Below are 16,585 nucleotides of genomic sequence, written 5' to 3' on the forward strand. Positions count from 1 at the left end.
TTCTTTAAGGCTTTATCTTTTTAATAGAAACCCGCAAAATTGATCCTTGGCTGTGAAAATTTCTTTTAAAGATCAATCCATCGGAAAGATTAATCACTAATGTTAACTGCCTTTCTGTTTTGCTACGTTTGTTAGTGGCTTTTCAAGGTTTTTTTTTAAATAGCAAATGCCAATGACATTATTCAAGCCAACTCTCTTGGAAAGAATGATTACACCTTACAGTGATGGATGCAGAATGAATATCGATATGCACTGACTAACCCAGGATTACCAACAACTGTTTTGCACTGCTAGGCGCAGTCACTTCTCCACATCAGTTCCCTCCATAATATATCACCAGTTCTTTTCCATACAAAAACATACAATGTAATCATTTCCTTGTAAAAGATTTTCTTAAAAGGATTAGGGTCTTGGCAGAGAAACACTCTATGCTATCCCCTCTGCAGCACAAGTTTAAATCCAGCCAACACTGATGAGGCAACAGCCTTTAATCCTCTGCATTTACAATGATTCCAATCTGACGCAAGAGGCTGCAGGAAATGAAAAAACTCCCTCCTGCTCCAGCAGGGGTAACCGTTTTAAGGTTAGGAATAAAGTACGTTGTTGAGACAGAGAAGAGGGAGTTTTACTCTGGATCTGGCCTGTTACAACCTGACCTGGGTGTGTACAATACTGACACTGAGTGCTACAAGTTAGAAAATGTTCCTTTCCCCAGCAATGTGTTCTCTGAATTGAACTGATTCACCAAAAGAAACATAGATGGTAATGGGTACTGATGGGAAAGCACTTTAAAATCTCTCGATTGTCAGATGTGGGTGCACCAGTTTGGGTCAATGAAATCCAAAGCATTATGGAAAATATTAGTGAGATCCATGAAATGTGAAATCAGACACACGTCTAGTTCGATAGACAGCGAATTAGCACATACATAAATATGTAACTTAGCTACCAAATTGTATAGCAGTCACTTCCCTATATATAGAATCATAGAATGGTTACAGCACAGAAAGAGGACATTCAGCCCATCACGTCCGTGTCAGCTCTTTGCAAGAGCAACTCTGCTAGTCCCACTCCCATGCCCTTTCTCCATAGCCCTGCAAATGTTTTTCTCTTCAGCTGCACATCCAATTCCCTTTTGAAAACCACGACTGAATCTGCCTCCCCCACACTCTCAGGCAGTGCATTCCAGATCCTAACCACTCGCTGTGTACATAAGTTCTTCCTCATGTTGCCATTGCTTCTTTTGCCAATCACCTTACATCAGTGTGCTCTGGTTCTCCACCCTTCTGCCAACAGGAACAATTTCTGAAGAAGGGTCACTGACCCGAAACGTTAACTCTGCTTCTCTTTCCACAGATGCTGCCAGACCTGCTGAGTGATTCCAGCATTTCTTGTTTTTGTTTAGGAACAATTTCTCCCTATCTATTCTGCCTCGACCCCTCATGATTTTGAACCTCCTCTTTTCCAAGGAGACCAACCCCAGCTTCTCCAATTTATCTACGTAAGTGAAGTCCCTCATCCTTGGAACCATTTTCAGAAATCTTTTCTGCACCCTCTCTAAAGTTTTCACATCATTCCTAAAGTGTGGTGCTCAGAATTGGACACAATACTCCAGTCGAAGCTAAACTGGTGTTTTATAAAGGTCCATCATACCTTCCTTGCTTTTGTACTCTATACCTCGATTTATAAAGCCCAGAATCCCATATGCCTTTTTAGCTACTTTCTCAACCTGTTCTGCCATCTTCAACAATTTGTGCACATATACCCCCCAGGGCTTTCTCTCCCTGCACCCCCTTTAGAATTGTACCCTTTATTTTGTATTGCATCTCCTCGTTTCCTGTACTAAAATGCATCATTCACACTTCTCTGCATTAAATGTCATCTGCCATATCTCCACCCATTACACCAGTCTATCTATGTCCTCTTGAAGTCTATCACAATCCTCTTCAGAGTTCACAATACTTCCAAGTTTTGTGTCATCTGCAAATTTTGAAATTGTGACCTGCACACCCAAGTCTAGGACATTAATAGGCTGTGTTGCCTGCCTGGTGCCAGGGTTAAGGGGCTGGAGAGGAACTTGAAGTGGGAGGGGAAGGATCCGTTGTTGTGGTCCATGTGAGTACCAACAACATAGGTAGAACTAAGAAAGACATTTCATTGAGGGAGTATGAGCAGCTAGGGGCTAAATTAAAAAGCAGAACCACAAAGGTAATAATCTCTGGATTACTACCTGAGCCACAAGCAAATTGGCAGAGGGTAAATAAGATCAAAGAGTTGAATGGCTGGCTCAAGGATTGGTGTGGTAGGAATGGGTTTCGATTCATGGGGCACCGACACCAGTACTGGGGAAAGGGAGCAGCACCATTGGGACAGCCTTCATTAGAACCTTCTGATGGAAGGTCACTGACCTGAAACATTAACTCTGCTTCTCTCTCCACAGATGCTACCAGCCCTGCTGAGTATTTCCAGCACTTTCTGTTTTTATTTCACTAGGTTGATTGCTGGGATGAAGGGGTTGTCTTATGAGGAGAGGTTGGGCCTATACTCAATGGAGTTTAGAAGAATGAGAGCTGTTCTTATTGAAACATATAAGATTCTGAGAGGGCTTGACAGGGTAGAAGCTGAGAAGATGTTTCTCCTCATGGGGGAGTCTAGAACTAAGGGACATAGTTTCAAAATAAGGGAGCTCCCTTTTAAGATTGAGATGAGGAGGAATTTCTTCTCTCAGAGGATTGGTAATCTTTGGAATTCTCTTCCCCAGAGAGCAGTGGAGGCTGGGTTATTGAATATATTCAAGGCTGAGCTAGACAGATTTTTGATCTACAAGGGAGTCAAGGGTTATGGAGGGCACAGGCAGGAAAGTGGAGTTAAGGCCACAATCAGATCAGCCATGCTCTTATTAAATGACAGAGCAGGCTCAAGTGGCTGAATGGCCTACTCCTGCTTCTATTTCTTACATTCTTATGTTCCTATATATCGAGAAAAGCAGTGACCCTAGTCCCGACCCCTGGGGAGCCCCACAGTATACCCTCCGCCTGTCCCAGAAAAATTGTTCACCACTACTCTGTTTCCTGTCACTCAGCCAACTCATATCTCTGCTGCATCTGCCCCTTTTATTCTATGGGCTTTACTGACAAGCCTATTATTTGGCATTTTATCAAATGCCTTTTGGAGGTTCATGTACACCGCACCAAGCGCATTACCCTCATCAACTAACCCTCTCTGAGAGAGCGAGCTCCATTTAAGTGAATATTTCTAAGTGAATAGAATTTTAAAATAAAAATTCATTTTATTATTTCCACCCATTGGGCTGAATTTTATTCGGGCACTGCGCTCCTGGCGAGGAGCAGTCGCAATTTTTCACACCGGGGTTCATTTCAATAGTGGGAGCAGAGCGCCCGCCCCCGATGTTGTAAGGGGGCGGCCTCCGCGTCCCCAGCAACGGCGTCCAGTGCCACCGCGCAGGCGCCGGCGCCATTTTTAAAGGGCTTTAAGCCCTTACCAATAAGCGGAATTTTTAAAGGGATCATAGACATGACTTTTATTACAGATAAAAGTAAGTGATGGAGGCACTTCCCCAGCCCCTGCAATGGTCATTTCAGGCACGAAATGACCATCAATTGCTTGTACTAACACCCGAACTTCCCCCCCAACCTTCAAATATTTGCCCTCCAACCCCTTCCCACCATCCCCACATCCAATAAAAATTGATCTCCCTGCTCCTCCACCATTCCCGCCCTGAAAATGTTATTCCTCTTCCCCCCTCCCCACCAGGTTCTCGCCCGGAACTCCATACGAAGGCACGTGGAGCACGAACGGCGGCTGCAATATCGGAGTGAGACGGCTGCCGCTTGCAGGTAAGTTTATTTACATATTTTAAAGGTTTATCTACGCTGATGAAGGGCCCGCCGACAGGCGGGGGGGGTGGGTGTGGTGGGGGGGGCCGCACCAAGGTCCCGCCGCCACTGGTAATATGCGGCGGGCCCTCTTGACGTCGTGGGTCGAGGCGAGCCTCTCCACACAGCATTTTACCGGCCCTCGCACCGCGATCTGCGGCATCGAGGGGCCAGTAAAATTCATCCCATTGTGTTCACTCATTATAAATTCTAACTGTAAACTCCAGTTAAGTGTTTTTTTTTAAACCAAGTGTACAGTTCCAGTCATAACATCTTCTGTGTAATATGTTGTTCTGTTATTTCAACCAAATTACAGCCGAATTGTGGAATACAATTCAGAAAATTTCTCATTGTAACAAAAATGCCTATAGGAAATGACTTAATACAAACTGTTTTATTTGGAATTCAAGGTGGATAAAATGCAGCAAAAAAATTATCAATTATAGCATAATTTCTCTTTCCAGCAGCTGACTAATTTATCATTAGTTTTATATTAACTGCAGTTCATTTTAAATTCTTCTAGACAATGCCACTTGTGGATTTTGGTGATACATACTCCAGCTTATGGCAGTTGTAGGTCACCTTGGTCTTGATTAGGGTTCACACTGGTTAATCCTTTCTGTTTTCTTATTCATACACAAAAGGCTTATCTTAGAACCATGCCCCTTCATAGTTGGGTAAAATGTTCCATTTATCTAACTGTTCCAATTGAAGAAACTGCAGTAAAATATGTAGCGATTGAAATGGAATTAGAACAATGGAACGTTTAAAGGGACTCTCACAAGTGTTTTCTCTTTTGCCACAATTCTTCTACCTTCTATCCTGAAAGCTCATAGAATGGAAGTCAGACATTTCAGCACAGAAAGGGGTAGTTTACAACAGGTGTTAGCAAATCAGCAACCTGTTTACATCTCTCCCCATTTTTATTTCCAATGATGTTAATGGAGCAAAGTCAAAATCTACCCTAAGGAATCTAATTGACCCATCGGGGCTGTGGTCCTGCTAGCTCGACATTGGGCTGCAATCTATTATCTACTCTAATCCCACCTCCTTGTTTTTTCACCGTACCTTTTTTAAGATGACCTCTTCAATTCCCTCTTAAACATTGTGACTGACTCAGCTTCAGAAACCGCTTGCAGCCATACATTCCTGTTGACCCTGAGGTTGGAACTTTACGGCCCCCAAACCAGCAGGCCGGTGGTGGGGTGGGGGGGGGGGGGGGCGTAAAATTGAGTGGGAGGCGGGGGGGGGGTGGGGGCCATTCCCGACCCCTCCTGCCCCCGCTGCAATTTTAAGCAGGGCGGGCGGTGGCAAGCAACAGCTCACCTGCCCAAGGCCAATCAAGGCCCTTAAGTGACCAATTAACTGGCGCGGGTATTTTACCCTCGGCAGCCAGACAGCAAAAGCCTCAAGAACCCCACCTAGTTTCACCAGGTGGCTTTCTTGCAGGCTGAGGGGGGGGAGGGGAGCCTCCTAATCGAGCACCCTGTGCCCCATGGAGGGCCACCCCCGAAGACCCAACTGCCCCCAATGCACAATACTCCCACACTACAGACTACTAGTGAAACTTCAATATTAACCCAATCTTTCAATTGTTTCTTTTTGTATGTAACATTGAAAATATGGCCCCACGAATAAACATTACAGTCTAAGCTTCAGGTATATTTGAAAAACATTGTGTGCAGTGATTTTCCCTTTTGGTGTTTGATCTCTTCTTGTCAATAGGTCCACTCAGTTAGCAAATACACCAACAGATATAAGCTTGTTCAAACTCGCTGGCCATGAAGCTAATAAATCTCACTAATTCCCAGTGAAGCACCAGTGAAGCTATATACTGGTAGTGGCACATGACAGGTATGGAAGAGGAAAGGCCTTGGGAGTTTTGCCAACAATGACCAGATCTCCAGTTGACCAAGTATGAAGTAATAATGTTAGCAACACCATAAAGTAGTTCACGCATTGCTCATGAAGGTTATATGTGAGGGAAACAGTCACATAATGGTAATGCCACTAAACTAGTAATCCAGAGGCCTAGGCTAATGCCCTGGGGCCACAGGTTCAAATCCTACCACAGCACCTGGTGGAATTTAAATTCAATTAATTAATTTTTTTTAAATCTGGAATTGAAAGCTATCATTGATTGTTGTAAAAGCCCATCTTGTTCACTAATGTCCTTTATAGAAGGAAATCCTTACTTGGTCTGGCCTACATGTGACTCCAGACCCACAGCAATGTGGTTGACTCTTAACTGCCCTCTGAAATGGCCTAGTAAGCCATTCAGTTGTCAAAGGCAATTAGGGATGGGCAACAAATGCTGGCCTTGCCAGTAATGCCCATATCCCATGAAAGAATAAAAACAAATCGGGTGGGAGACTTGGTGATGGAAGTTGGGGGAAGGAGGCTGGGAAATAAAGGCAGTTTAAAAAAAAAAATAAGACCGCTCTGTTCCATTTCTTACCATTACAGCCTGTTCCATCTGAATTTAATTCATATCCAGTATCACAGCGACAAAGGAAGGAACCATAGGTGTTGATGCAATGCTGGCTGCAAGGATTCTCTCCTGCACATTCATCGACATCTACAGCATGCAGATACAGAATCAGTGTCAGTACAGTGAATCACTTGCTGCAATGTAATATATAAGATTTCTTTTATCCTCGATCTTATGAAATTCATGTCCTAGCAAACTTCAGGTGACACCAAACAGTTACTGTCAAAGACGATGCACTAATCTGCAAGGCTGTTGAAGAGGCCACGCAGGTGGCCACATTACGCCGCTAGCAAAAAGAAGAACATCAAAGACAAGCACATGGCCAACTTTGTGCACGTGACACGAAAAGATACCACAGTCTTGATTCATAGGTAAGGGAAATATTTGTAAGAGAAATTAATAGAAACAGCTACATGAAAAAAATGTCCTTCTGTCTAAATTAGCAAGACGGTTTGAAGACCACAATTACACATGACCCATTGCGCTACAGGATAAAAGTTTAGAACCAGTTACATCATGTACACTACATTGCTGTTTGTGGGAGCTTGTTGTGTGCAAATTGACTGCTGCATTTCCTAATACAATGACTACACTTCAACAGTAGTTCATTGGCTATAAAACTCTTTGGGACATTCTGAGTTTGTAAAAGGCTCTATATTAATGCAAGTTCTTTATTTGTTTATGGAACAAGTGTGCATTGAAGTTGAACAGCTCACCAATTGAGACCATTCGAACCTGTCACACACCCCAAATAAGAATTAACCAAGAATATTGTACAGCTTGATACTGAAATAGGATCGAGTATAAAATGGTAACCTGATTATTCAAGAAACCTAAAACAAATAAAGCTCCAAGTGTGAGTAATCTCAACAGAATTACTGAGAGCAGCTGTTTGGCTGAGGCAAGTCTTGGGATTAATGCTTCACTCTCCAGCTAGATTCAGCCTGCCTTGGGGGAAGGAACTGCAGACCATGTTGTGTAAGCAGTTGATCAGTTACCCCTGAAACACATTTGTGCCAGCTGGCGGTATATAGCATAAATTGATGTTTGACCCTGCTGACTGGACTGTAATGTTTCTTGAAATGGCAGAATGAAGGCAGGTTGCTGAGTGGGGGAGAGCTAACTCCTCAGATCCACATTCAGCTGAGTCGGAGAACTACTGCAGTGGGGTGCACATGAGTTTCCTTCATGGTAGCCTCCCTCAAATGGCTCGGAACGCATACTGTCCATCCGACTGCTCACCACCTCTGGTCCAGTACACCTACTCAGCATCTATGCTCCAACACTCTGCTCCCCACCTGAAGCTAAAGACCAGTTCTATGAACAACTCCATAACATCATTAGCAGCATCCCCAACACCGAACACCTATTCCTGCTGGGGGACTTTAATGCCAGGGTTGGGGCCGACCATGACTCATGGCCCTCCTGCCTTGGGCACTATGGCGTTGGAAGGATGAATGAGAACGGGCAGAGACTGCTTGAGTTGTGTACCTATCATAACCTCTGCATCACCAACTCGTTCTTTCACACTAAACCCTGTCACCAGGTTTCATGGAGGCACCCAAGATCGCGTCGTTGGCACCAGCTAGACCTCATTGTCACAAGGCGAGCCGCCTTAAACAGTGTTCAAATCACACGCAGCTTCCACAGTGCGGACTGCGACACCGACCACTCCCTGGTGTGCAGCAAGGTTAGACTCAGACCAAAGAAGTTGCATCATTCCAAGCAGAAGGGCCACTCGCGCATCAACACGAGCAGAATTTCTCACCCACAGCTGTTACAAAAATTTCTAAATTCACTTGGAACAGCCCTTCAAAACACTCCCACAGGGGATGCTGAGACCAAGTGGGCCCACATCAGAGACGCCATCTATGAGTCAGCTTTGACCACCTACGGCAAAAGTGCGAAGAGAAATGCAGACTGGTTTCAATCTCATAATGAAGAGCTGGAACCTGTCATAGCCGCTAAGTGCATTGCACTGTTGAACTACAAGAAAGCCCCCAGCGATTTAACATCCGCAGCACTTAAAGCAGCCAGAAGTACTGCACAAAGAACAGCTAGGCGTTGCGCAAACGACTACTGGCAACACCTATGCAGTCATATTCAGCTGGCCTCAGACACCGGAAACATCAGAGGAATGTATGATGGCATGAAGAGAGCTCTTGGGCCAACCATCAAGAAGATCGCCCCCCTCAAATCTAAATCGTGGGACATAATCACTGACCAACACAAACAAATGGACCGCTGGGTTGAGCACTACCTAGAACTGTACTCCAGGGAGAATGCTGTCACTGAGACTGCCCTCAATGCAGCCCAGCCTCTACCAGTCATGGATGAGCTGGACATACAGCCAACCAAATCGGAACTCAGTGATGCCATTGATTCTCTAGCCAGCGGAAAAGCCCCTGGGAAGGACAGCATTACCCCTGAAATAATCAAGAGTGCCAAGCCTGCTATACTCTCAGCACTACATGAACTGCTATGCCTGTGCTGGGACGAGGGAGCAGTACCCCAGGACATGCGCGATGCCAATATCATCACCCTCTATAAAAACAAAGGTGACCGCGGTGATTGCAACAACTACCGTGGAATCTCCCTGCTCAGCATAGTGGGGAAAGGCTTTGCTCGAGTCGCTCTGAACAGGCTCCAGAAGCTGGCCAAGCGCGTCTACCCTGAGGCACAGTGTGGATTTCGTGCAGAGAGATCGACCATTGACATGCTGTTCTCCCTTCGTCAGATTCAGGAGAAATGCCGTGAACAACAGATGCCCCTCTACATTGCTTTCATTGATCTCACCAAAGCCTTTGACCTCGTCAGCAGATGTGGTCTCTTCAGACTACTAGAAAAGATTGGATGTCCACCAAAGCTACTAAGTATCATCACCTCATTCCATGACAATATGAAAGGCACAATTCAACATGGTGGCTCCTCATCAGAGCCCTTTCCTATCCTGAGTGGTGTGAAACAGGGCTGTGTTCTCGCACCCACACTTTTTGGGATTTTCTTCTCCCTGCTGCTTTCACATGCATTCAAATCCTCTGAAGAAGGAATTTTCCTCCACACAAGATCAGGGGGCAGGTTTTCAACCTTGCCCGTGTAAGAGCGAAGTCCAAAGTACGGAAAGTCCTCTTCAGGGAACTCCTCTTTGCTGACGATGCTGCTTTAACATATCACACTGAAGAGTGCCTGCAGAGTCTCATCGACAGTTTTGCGGCTGCCTGCAATGAATTTGGCCTAATCATCAGCCTCAAGAAAACGAACATCATGGGGCAGGATGTCAGAAATGCTCCATCCATCAATATTGGTGACCACGCTCTGGAAGTGGTTCAAGAGTTCACCTACCTAGGCTCAACTATCACCAGTAACCTGTCTCTAGATGCAGAAATCAACAAGCGCATGGGTAAGGCTTCCACTGCTATGTCCAGACTGGCCAAGAGAGTGTGGGAAAATGGCGCACTGACACGGAACACAAAAGTCCGAGTGTATCAGGCCTGTGTCCTCAGTACCTTGCTCTATGGCAGCGAGGCCTGGACAACGTATGCCAGCCAAGAGCAACGTCTCAATTCATTCCATCTTCGCTGCCTCCGGAGAATACTTGGCATCAGGTGGCAGGACCATATCTCCAACACAGAAGTCCTTGAAGCGGCTAACATCCCCAGCTTGTACACACTACTGAGTCAGCGGCGCTTGAGATGGCTTGGCCATGTGAGCCGCATGGAAGATGGCAGGATCCCCAAAGATACATTGTACAGCGAGCTCGCCACAGGTATCAGACCCACCGGCCGTCAATGTCTCTGCTATAAAGACGTCTGCAAACGCGACATGAAATTGTGTGACATTGATCACAAGTCGTGGGAGTCAGTTGCCAGCATTCGCCAGAGCTGGCGGGCAGCCATAAAGACAGGGCTAAATTGTGGCGAGTCGAAGAGACTTAGTAGTTGGCAGGAAAAAAGACAGAGGCGCAAGGGGAGAGCCAACTGTGTAACAGCCCCGACAAACAAATTTCTCTGCAGCACCTGTGGAAGAGCCTGTCACTCCAGAATTGGCCTTTATAGCCACTCCAGGCGTTGCTTCACAAACCACTGACCACCTCCAGGCGCTTACCCATTGTCTCTCGAGATAAGGAGGCCCAAAAGAAAAGAAAGTAAGATATGAGAGCTAACTGTGGCAAACTGATTCTTTCTCACACACATAAAGTGAGATATATAGATTGCAGTATCATGATCCATATTGTACACGTCCAAGGAAGGGCACCTACAATTGAGCCATGGTTGGAGCACTGCTTCCAGTTTTGGACATTCGGTTTACAAAATGAATACTGGTTTTGGAAAGGGTTAAAGAAGAACATGGATGGCAGCACCTCCTAATTCATGAACCATGTATCGAGAGGGGTGAAGACTGCCAAGTCTGGTCTCTTTGAAAACGAAGACTAAGTAGGCACACATACAAATGTTGAAGGGTAATCAGCAGGTGAATATGGAGAAGTTCTTTGTGCCAAATCAGGTGAAGGGCACAAAGGGATTTGATTATGAGCTAAGGAAACAAATCCAAGTGTAACTTAGCAGTAACTAGGTTTTATTTGGAGCTGTTCACTTATTACCAAGGCCACCATGTACTGCTACAAATGATGTCTCAGTTCAAACATGTAAAAGCAGAAGTAAAGAAAGAAAGACTTGTAATTTATACAGCAGCTTTCACAATCACCGGATGTTCCAAAGCCAATGAAGTACTTTTGAAGGGTAGTCACTGCTGTAATGTAGGAAACACAGCAACCAATTTGCACTCAGCAAACTCCCACAAACAGCAATGTGATAATGACCAGATAATCTGTTTTGGTGATATTGACTGAAGTATAAATATTAGCCAGGACACCAGGGATAACTCCTCTTCTATTCTTTGAAATAGTGCCAGGAGGATCTTTTATGTTCACCTGAGAGAGCAGACAGGTTTAACATCTCATCCAAAAGACAGCACCACTAACTTTGACTCAGAAACAAGAGTGCTACCAACTGAGTCAGAACTGATACAAGTGGGGCCGTTCCTGATTCTGTGAGGAGTAGAGAAATATAGGCTTGTTTCCAAAACAGAAGGGAGCTGAAAATAGTCTATACATGTCTTTAATGATAAGGTGAACCTTTCTTTCTAGCTTTTTATGAACTTATGTTGGACACACCATCCTGACTTGGAACTATATCGCTGTTCCTTCACTGTCACTGGGTCAAAATCCTGGAACTCCCTTCCTAACAGCCCTGTTGGTGTATACACCCCAAGGATTGCAGCAGTTCAAGAAGGCAGCTCACCACCACCTTCTCAAGGGCAATTAGAGATGGGCAATAAATGCAGGCCTAGCACCGATGCCCACATCCCTGAATGAATAGAATAAAATAAGGAAATGCCAACAAGCAGCAAGAAGTTACACTTTGCATTGATTCAGCTGCTTGGTACACACCCAGCTTACTGGACTGGAACATGGTTCTTGGCAAATGAAGGGATGGTGGGAAAAGGAGAACAAGTGTCTGATAATCATTGGATATGGTAGCGACCTTCAGTGGAAACTGCACAGCGTTACAAGTGTTAGATTTTGAGGACTTATGATTTAAAACTGAAAAAAGGATTCCATAGATGCTGTAATTTGTGTTTTTTTTTAAAAAGGTCATCGTAAGGTCTTTTGGACTTGTGTGCAAACAGCAAATACTGGAAGTCACCTGTCTTCAAATAAATATACAGCAGGGCCTTTTGCCTTGGAGAAGATGTTTACAGAGAAGTGACAAGTGAAGATTTATAAGGATCAGGAGGCTTGACTCTTGAGATCGTTTTTGGTTTTGCTTTGGACAGTCAGTTGGAGTTTTAATAATAAACCGCCTGACCAAATTGCTCCAGAGAAAGATCCCAGTGACAGTCATTTATGCGAATTTGGGATGCCAAACCAAAAAAAAGACAACTGACATCTTTCCATATCTTCTCTTTTTTTCTTCAAGAATTAGCAAGTATTTGGCCAAAGTATTCTTTTTGTCTTTTTTTTGTAATAGAGCTCTAAAAAGTAAATCTCTTTTTTACCAGTTAACAGGTGTATGTGTGAGTGTGTGAAGTAAAAGGGTACTTTCATAATTCAATCTGTGTGTTAATACTTTGCTTCATTACTGGTTATGTCTTGTTTTATAATAAAGTGATAAATTTTGTTGTTAATTAAAGAAACCTGGTTGTATTTTATTCGGGGATAAAAATAGAGTCTATGATTGACCGTATCGGTAACTGGGTAAACATTTAAATATATGTTGTGACCCGTAGAGAAGTGAAACTAGAAATGTGAAAAGTATTTTGTTTTGGTAGATAGCTATAGCAAGTAGATAAATGCTGAGTTTATGCCCAATACCACAAGTGGCAAAACTACTGAGGTTTTGAGAAGTTGGTTTGCAATTTATAGGTTGCCAGAAATGTTGGTGTCAGATAATGGGTGTCCACAGTTTACATCAGGAGAGTTTGAAATATTTCTGCGTAAGATTGGAGTCAAACACACTCTAATACCACATATCACCCAGCATTGAATGGTGCTGCAGAAAGAAATGTACAAATTGTGAAGAGGTCTTTGCAGAAGTATTTGATAGATGACAAGCTAGGCAGTAAAGCCCATGTTTCTCTTTAACACAGGCTAGACAATTTTCTGTTCTCTTACAGAATAAACCAGCAGTCCACAGCAGTTTGCTCAGCCTTACAAGTTAGTGTTTAAACATGCTCCTAGGACAAGGTTTAGTTTGCTTAAGTCTGATGTCAAGAGCAAAGTAAGGAAAAGCAATACAGAGTGAAGATGAGTCATGATACTTGTGGCATGAAACTTAAGAGAGTTCCATGCTGGTCAGATGGTAATGGGGAAATACCACCGAGGTGATAAAGAGAAGTATATATTTGGAGTTGTTGTAAAAATACCAGGTGTATTCACATATCTAGTGAAGATTGATGAGAGACTCCATCAGTGTCATGTAGATCATTTGCTTGAAAGAGGTAATCCGACAAAGGGAGAGCCCAAGTTCTTATAGCCCAAGTTCCTAAGTTCCAAGCGAAAGTCAGAAAGAAAGCAAAAGTCACAAAGAAACTGAAAGTTTGCCTGTATCACAGAATCTACTGGTAGAGCAAAGTGAATCAGGGTCTTTGATTAAGACTAATCAATCAATTTCACATTCCCAACCATTAAGTGGAGTTGGTAGTCAAAGTCAAAATCAAAATTCAGGGTTGACACAGTCTGAGGTGTTGAGAGGGCAGAATCAAGCTAATGAAAATGGAAGAAGATGCCCAGACAGAAAGAGGAACAAGCTAGATAGGTTCATTGAAAGTATGTAGGAAAGAAGAAGAAATAAGTTGTCCTTTTCATTACTTTTTGTCAACAATGATATTTTTGTTAAGGAAAACAATTTTTTTTACATGTAAATTACTCTGGAAATATTGGTTATATATATTTTTTCATTGTGATTACGATAATAACAGGCATGCAATCCAACTTGTTAAATTTCAGAGTATTGTTATTGTATTTTGGGAAATTATGTACAAGAAGCATTTTATATTTTAATGTAAAAAAAATTTAAGTGGGGAGGGAGTGTAGTATATTGTATTAAACTGGCTTATTGTATTGTGATATCTTTTGTATACTACCTCTCTGCTGCCCTCTCTGTTGGGAGGTATAAATAAAAAGTGTCCAACATGGCTGCTTCCAGTTAAGATCTCATGTAGTTTTACTCTGAACACACAACAGAGCCAAAGTGGGTCCCACAGAATGTTTTGTGCTGGCTCTAAGTGCATTATCCAATATTTGTAAACTTAAATGATTTCAAAAGCCAGTTCTGGGGGCCTCCCACTTCAGATTTTTCCACTTAGATAGAATGACATTTGAAAGCTCACTACCTTGGCATGACCTCCCATCAGGATTCAGAAGAAATCCAGAATTACACTGGCAGGAGTAGGAGCCAGCGATGTTGGCGCACAGCTGCTGACAATATCCATGCCGACATTCATCAATGTCTGAAGAGGAAACAGAACGGAGTTTAAGTTTAATTTAGGAAGCGACATGTTTTCATACTCAGAACAAAAGATAATCACGCAACATTTCATCATTGTATTTACTGTTTAACGTCAGGATGATTGTAAGTTAATAGCTTTTCTTTTGTGTTATGGCACAAATAATGATATGTTTGGACATTTGATACTGGTAAATGTAGGACACATTCTTAGTTCAAGGTTTGGTCCTCAGCATTTTAATTAAACTAAACATCTTCATTAAATTAAAACCAATTTGCTCATTTCAAGGTCAGGAAATGAACATAAGAACCCCCTGATTCCCTTAGTGTCCAAATAGCTATCATTCTCACTCTTGAATATACTCAATGACTAAGCATCCCCAGCTCGCTGGGGTCGAGAATTCCAAAGGTGCACAACCCTCTGAATGAAGAAATTTCTCCTCATCTCAGTCCTAATGGCCGACCCTTTATCTTGAGACTGTGACCTCTAGTTCTACACTCTACAGCCAGAAAAAAATCCTCTCAGTATCTACCCTGTCAAACCCTTGAAGAAATTTATATCTTATAATGAGTTGACTTCTCACTCGTCTAAACTCCACACAATTTAGGCCCAGTCTACTTAATCCCTCCTCATAGGTCAACCCTGTCATTGCAAGACGTGTGCACTGACTTACTCTGGCTCAGGCCAAACAAAACCAATGCATTGGGTTCATACACTTGGAAAATCTATGGGATTTCTCCAACAGAAGACTCCCTGAAGAAACAGCATGAACAGGAAAAAATGGCTGGAAATTTGGGGAGGGTTCAGGAGAACTCCATAAAATTTCATCGTGCCAAAGTCTCATTGTTAGATGTCGTACTTATAATGTTTAACAGAAGTAGATTGGATGCAGTGAAAGAACCAGAGCTGACTCATTAATCATCAGGCCACTCTCTAGTCTGATGGGACACAGATGTGTAGTCACAAAGACGCCTAGTGGGAATGAGTTCTTCCTTTCAATCATTGTAAAGTAAGGTAGGAAGATTTCCTTCAGTCAGTACTGTGAGGAATATTATATAGCAACTGGTGGATGTCATCCTCACCCATCTCAGCCTGCTCATCCAGGGCAGGCACCGAGTGGTTGGTAGGCAGTTCTCCACAGAGAGGCAGGAGATACACAACTGCCCTGAAATTAATGGAAAGGCAGGGAGGGTTCAGAGAAGGTTCAGGAGTTGCTCAATAGCAGGTGATGAACCCGGCAAGATCTGTGATGTAGAATGCAGAGTCCAACACCAAAACTAGAGACACAGACCGCCTGGCCGGCAAGTGGGAGCAGGAACTTGTGGCAGGAGGGTCCCCATGGGAATGATCCCCGTCAGTTAGTGCGAAGTCTGGCTGCCAATGGGGGCTCTGATCAGAACTGGGGTGTTCTCACCTTGATAGAATGGGGAGTCTAAGTGACATTGAGGGTCTGGGTGGACTGTTGAGGTAAGGGTGGGATTGGGGAGTCTGAGCACAATTGGTGGGGGCTGGACACGATCGGGGCATCGCGTGGGCTGGGAGGAGGAATCTGACCATGATCAGGGTTGTGAGGTAGGAGTCCAGGTGGGATTGGTTTGACCGGGATTGGAGGCAGGTGCAAGAGGTGTTGTCTGTGTTGCAGGTTCTGATTCTTGCTGACTTTCCTACCTCACTCACCGGTGACTCTTCATGCATGAACCTAAACAGCAGAAGGCTTGAGCATGGATTTGCAGAAGTTTGAGACCTAAATCTATTTTTTACCCAATTTTTCCTGCAGTGTTAGTGTCGCTGAGCAGGAGTCCTGGACGATCTCTTTTATCGCCTTCACTTATCTCAGAATAAATTGACACTCACCCATACACTGTCCGTCGACTAACCAATAACCCTCAGTGCAGGAGCAGCTGTAGCCTCCTTCGGTGTTTATACAGATCTGCGAAGGGTTACATTGGTGGGTCCCTGATGTACATTCATCTATATCTGTACAGGGGAAGAAAGACAAACATGTTGGTGATGCTGCAAAATTACTTCAAGATGCCAAGGTCTTTCTTTAAAGATGAAAGTCAAACAGAAACGTCTTGCTCATCCATAGCTCCTAAAACCGATCACACTGTTAGATTAGATATATGATACTCAAATAGCATGTCAAGTGGGAGGTTTTCTCTTTTTACATTCACTTTATATTGGCTACAGA

The 16,585-nt window shown here is 43.7% G+C and overlaps 1 protein-coding gene across 2 annotated transcripts in view; it reads right to left on the bottom strand.

The window, feature by feature from the left end:
• Positions 1 to 16,585, bottom strand: part of fbln5 (fibulin 5) — a 100,768-nt gene that overhangs the window by 26,692 nt on the left and 57,491 nt on the right. For both annotated transcript variants that reach the window (XM_068038683.1, XM_068038682.1), the window contains exons 5-7: positions 16,249 to 16,371; positions 14,281 to 14,397; positions 6,355 to 6,474 (exon numbers count right to left, since the gene is read on the bottom strand). In XM_068038683.1, coding sequence (XP_067894784.1) covers positions 6,355 to 6,474; positions 14,281 to 14,397; positions 16,249 to 16,371 — 360 coding nt within the window. The remainder of the gene's footprint in view (positions 1 to 6,354; positions 6,475 to 14,280; positions 14,398 to 16,248; positions 16,372 to 16,585) is intronic.

The sequence above is a fragment of the Heterodontus francisci genome, chromosome 9, assembly GCF_036365525.1.
Source record: "Heterodontus francisci isolate sHetFra1 chromosome 9, sHetFra1.hap1, whole genome shotgun sequence".
Taxonomy (NCBI): Eukaryota; Metazoa; Chordata; class Chondrichthyes; order Heterodontiformes; family Heterodontidae; genus Heterodontus; species Heterodontus francisci.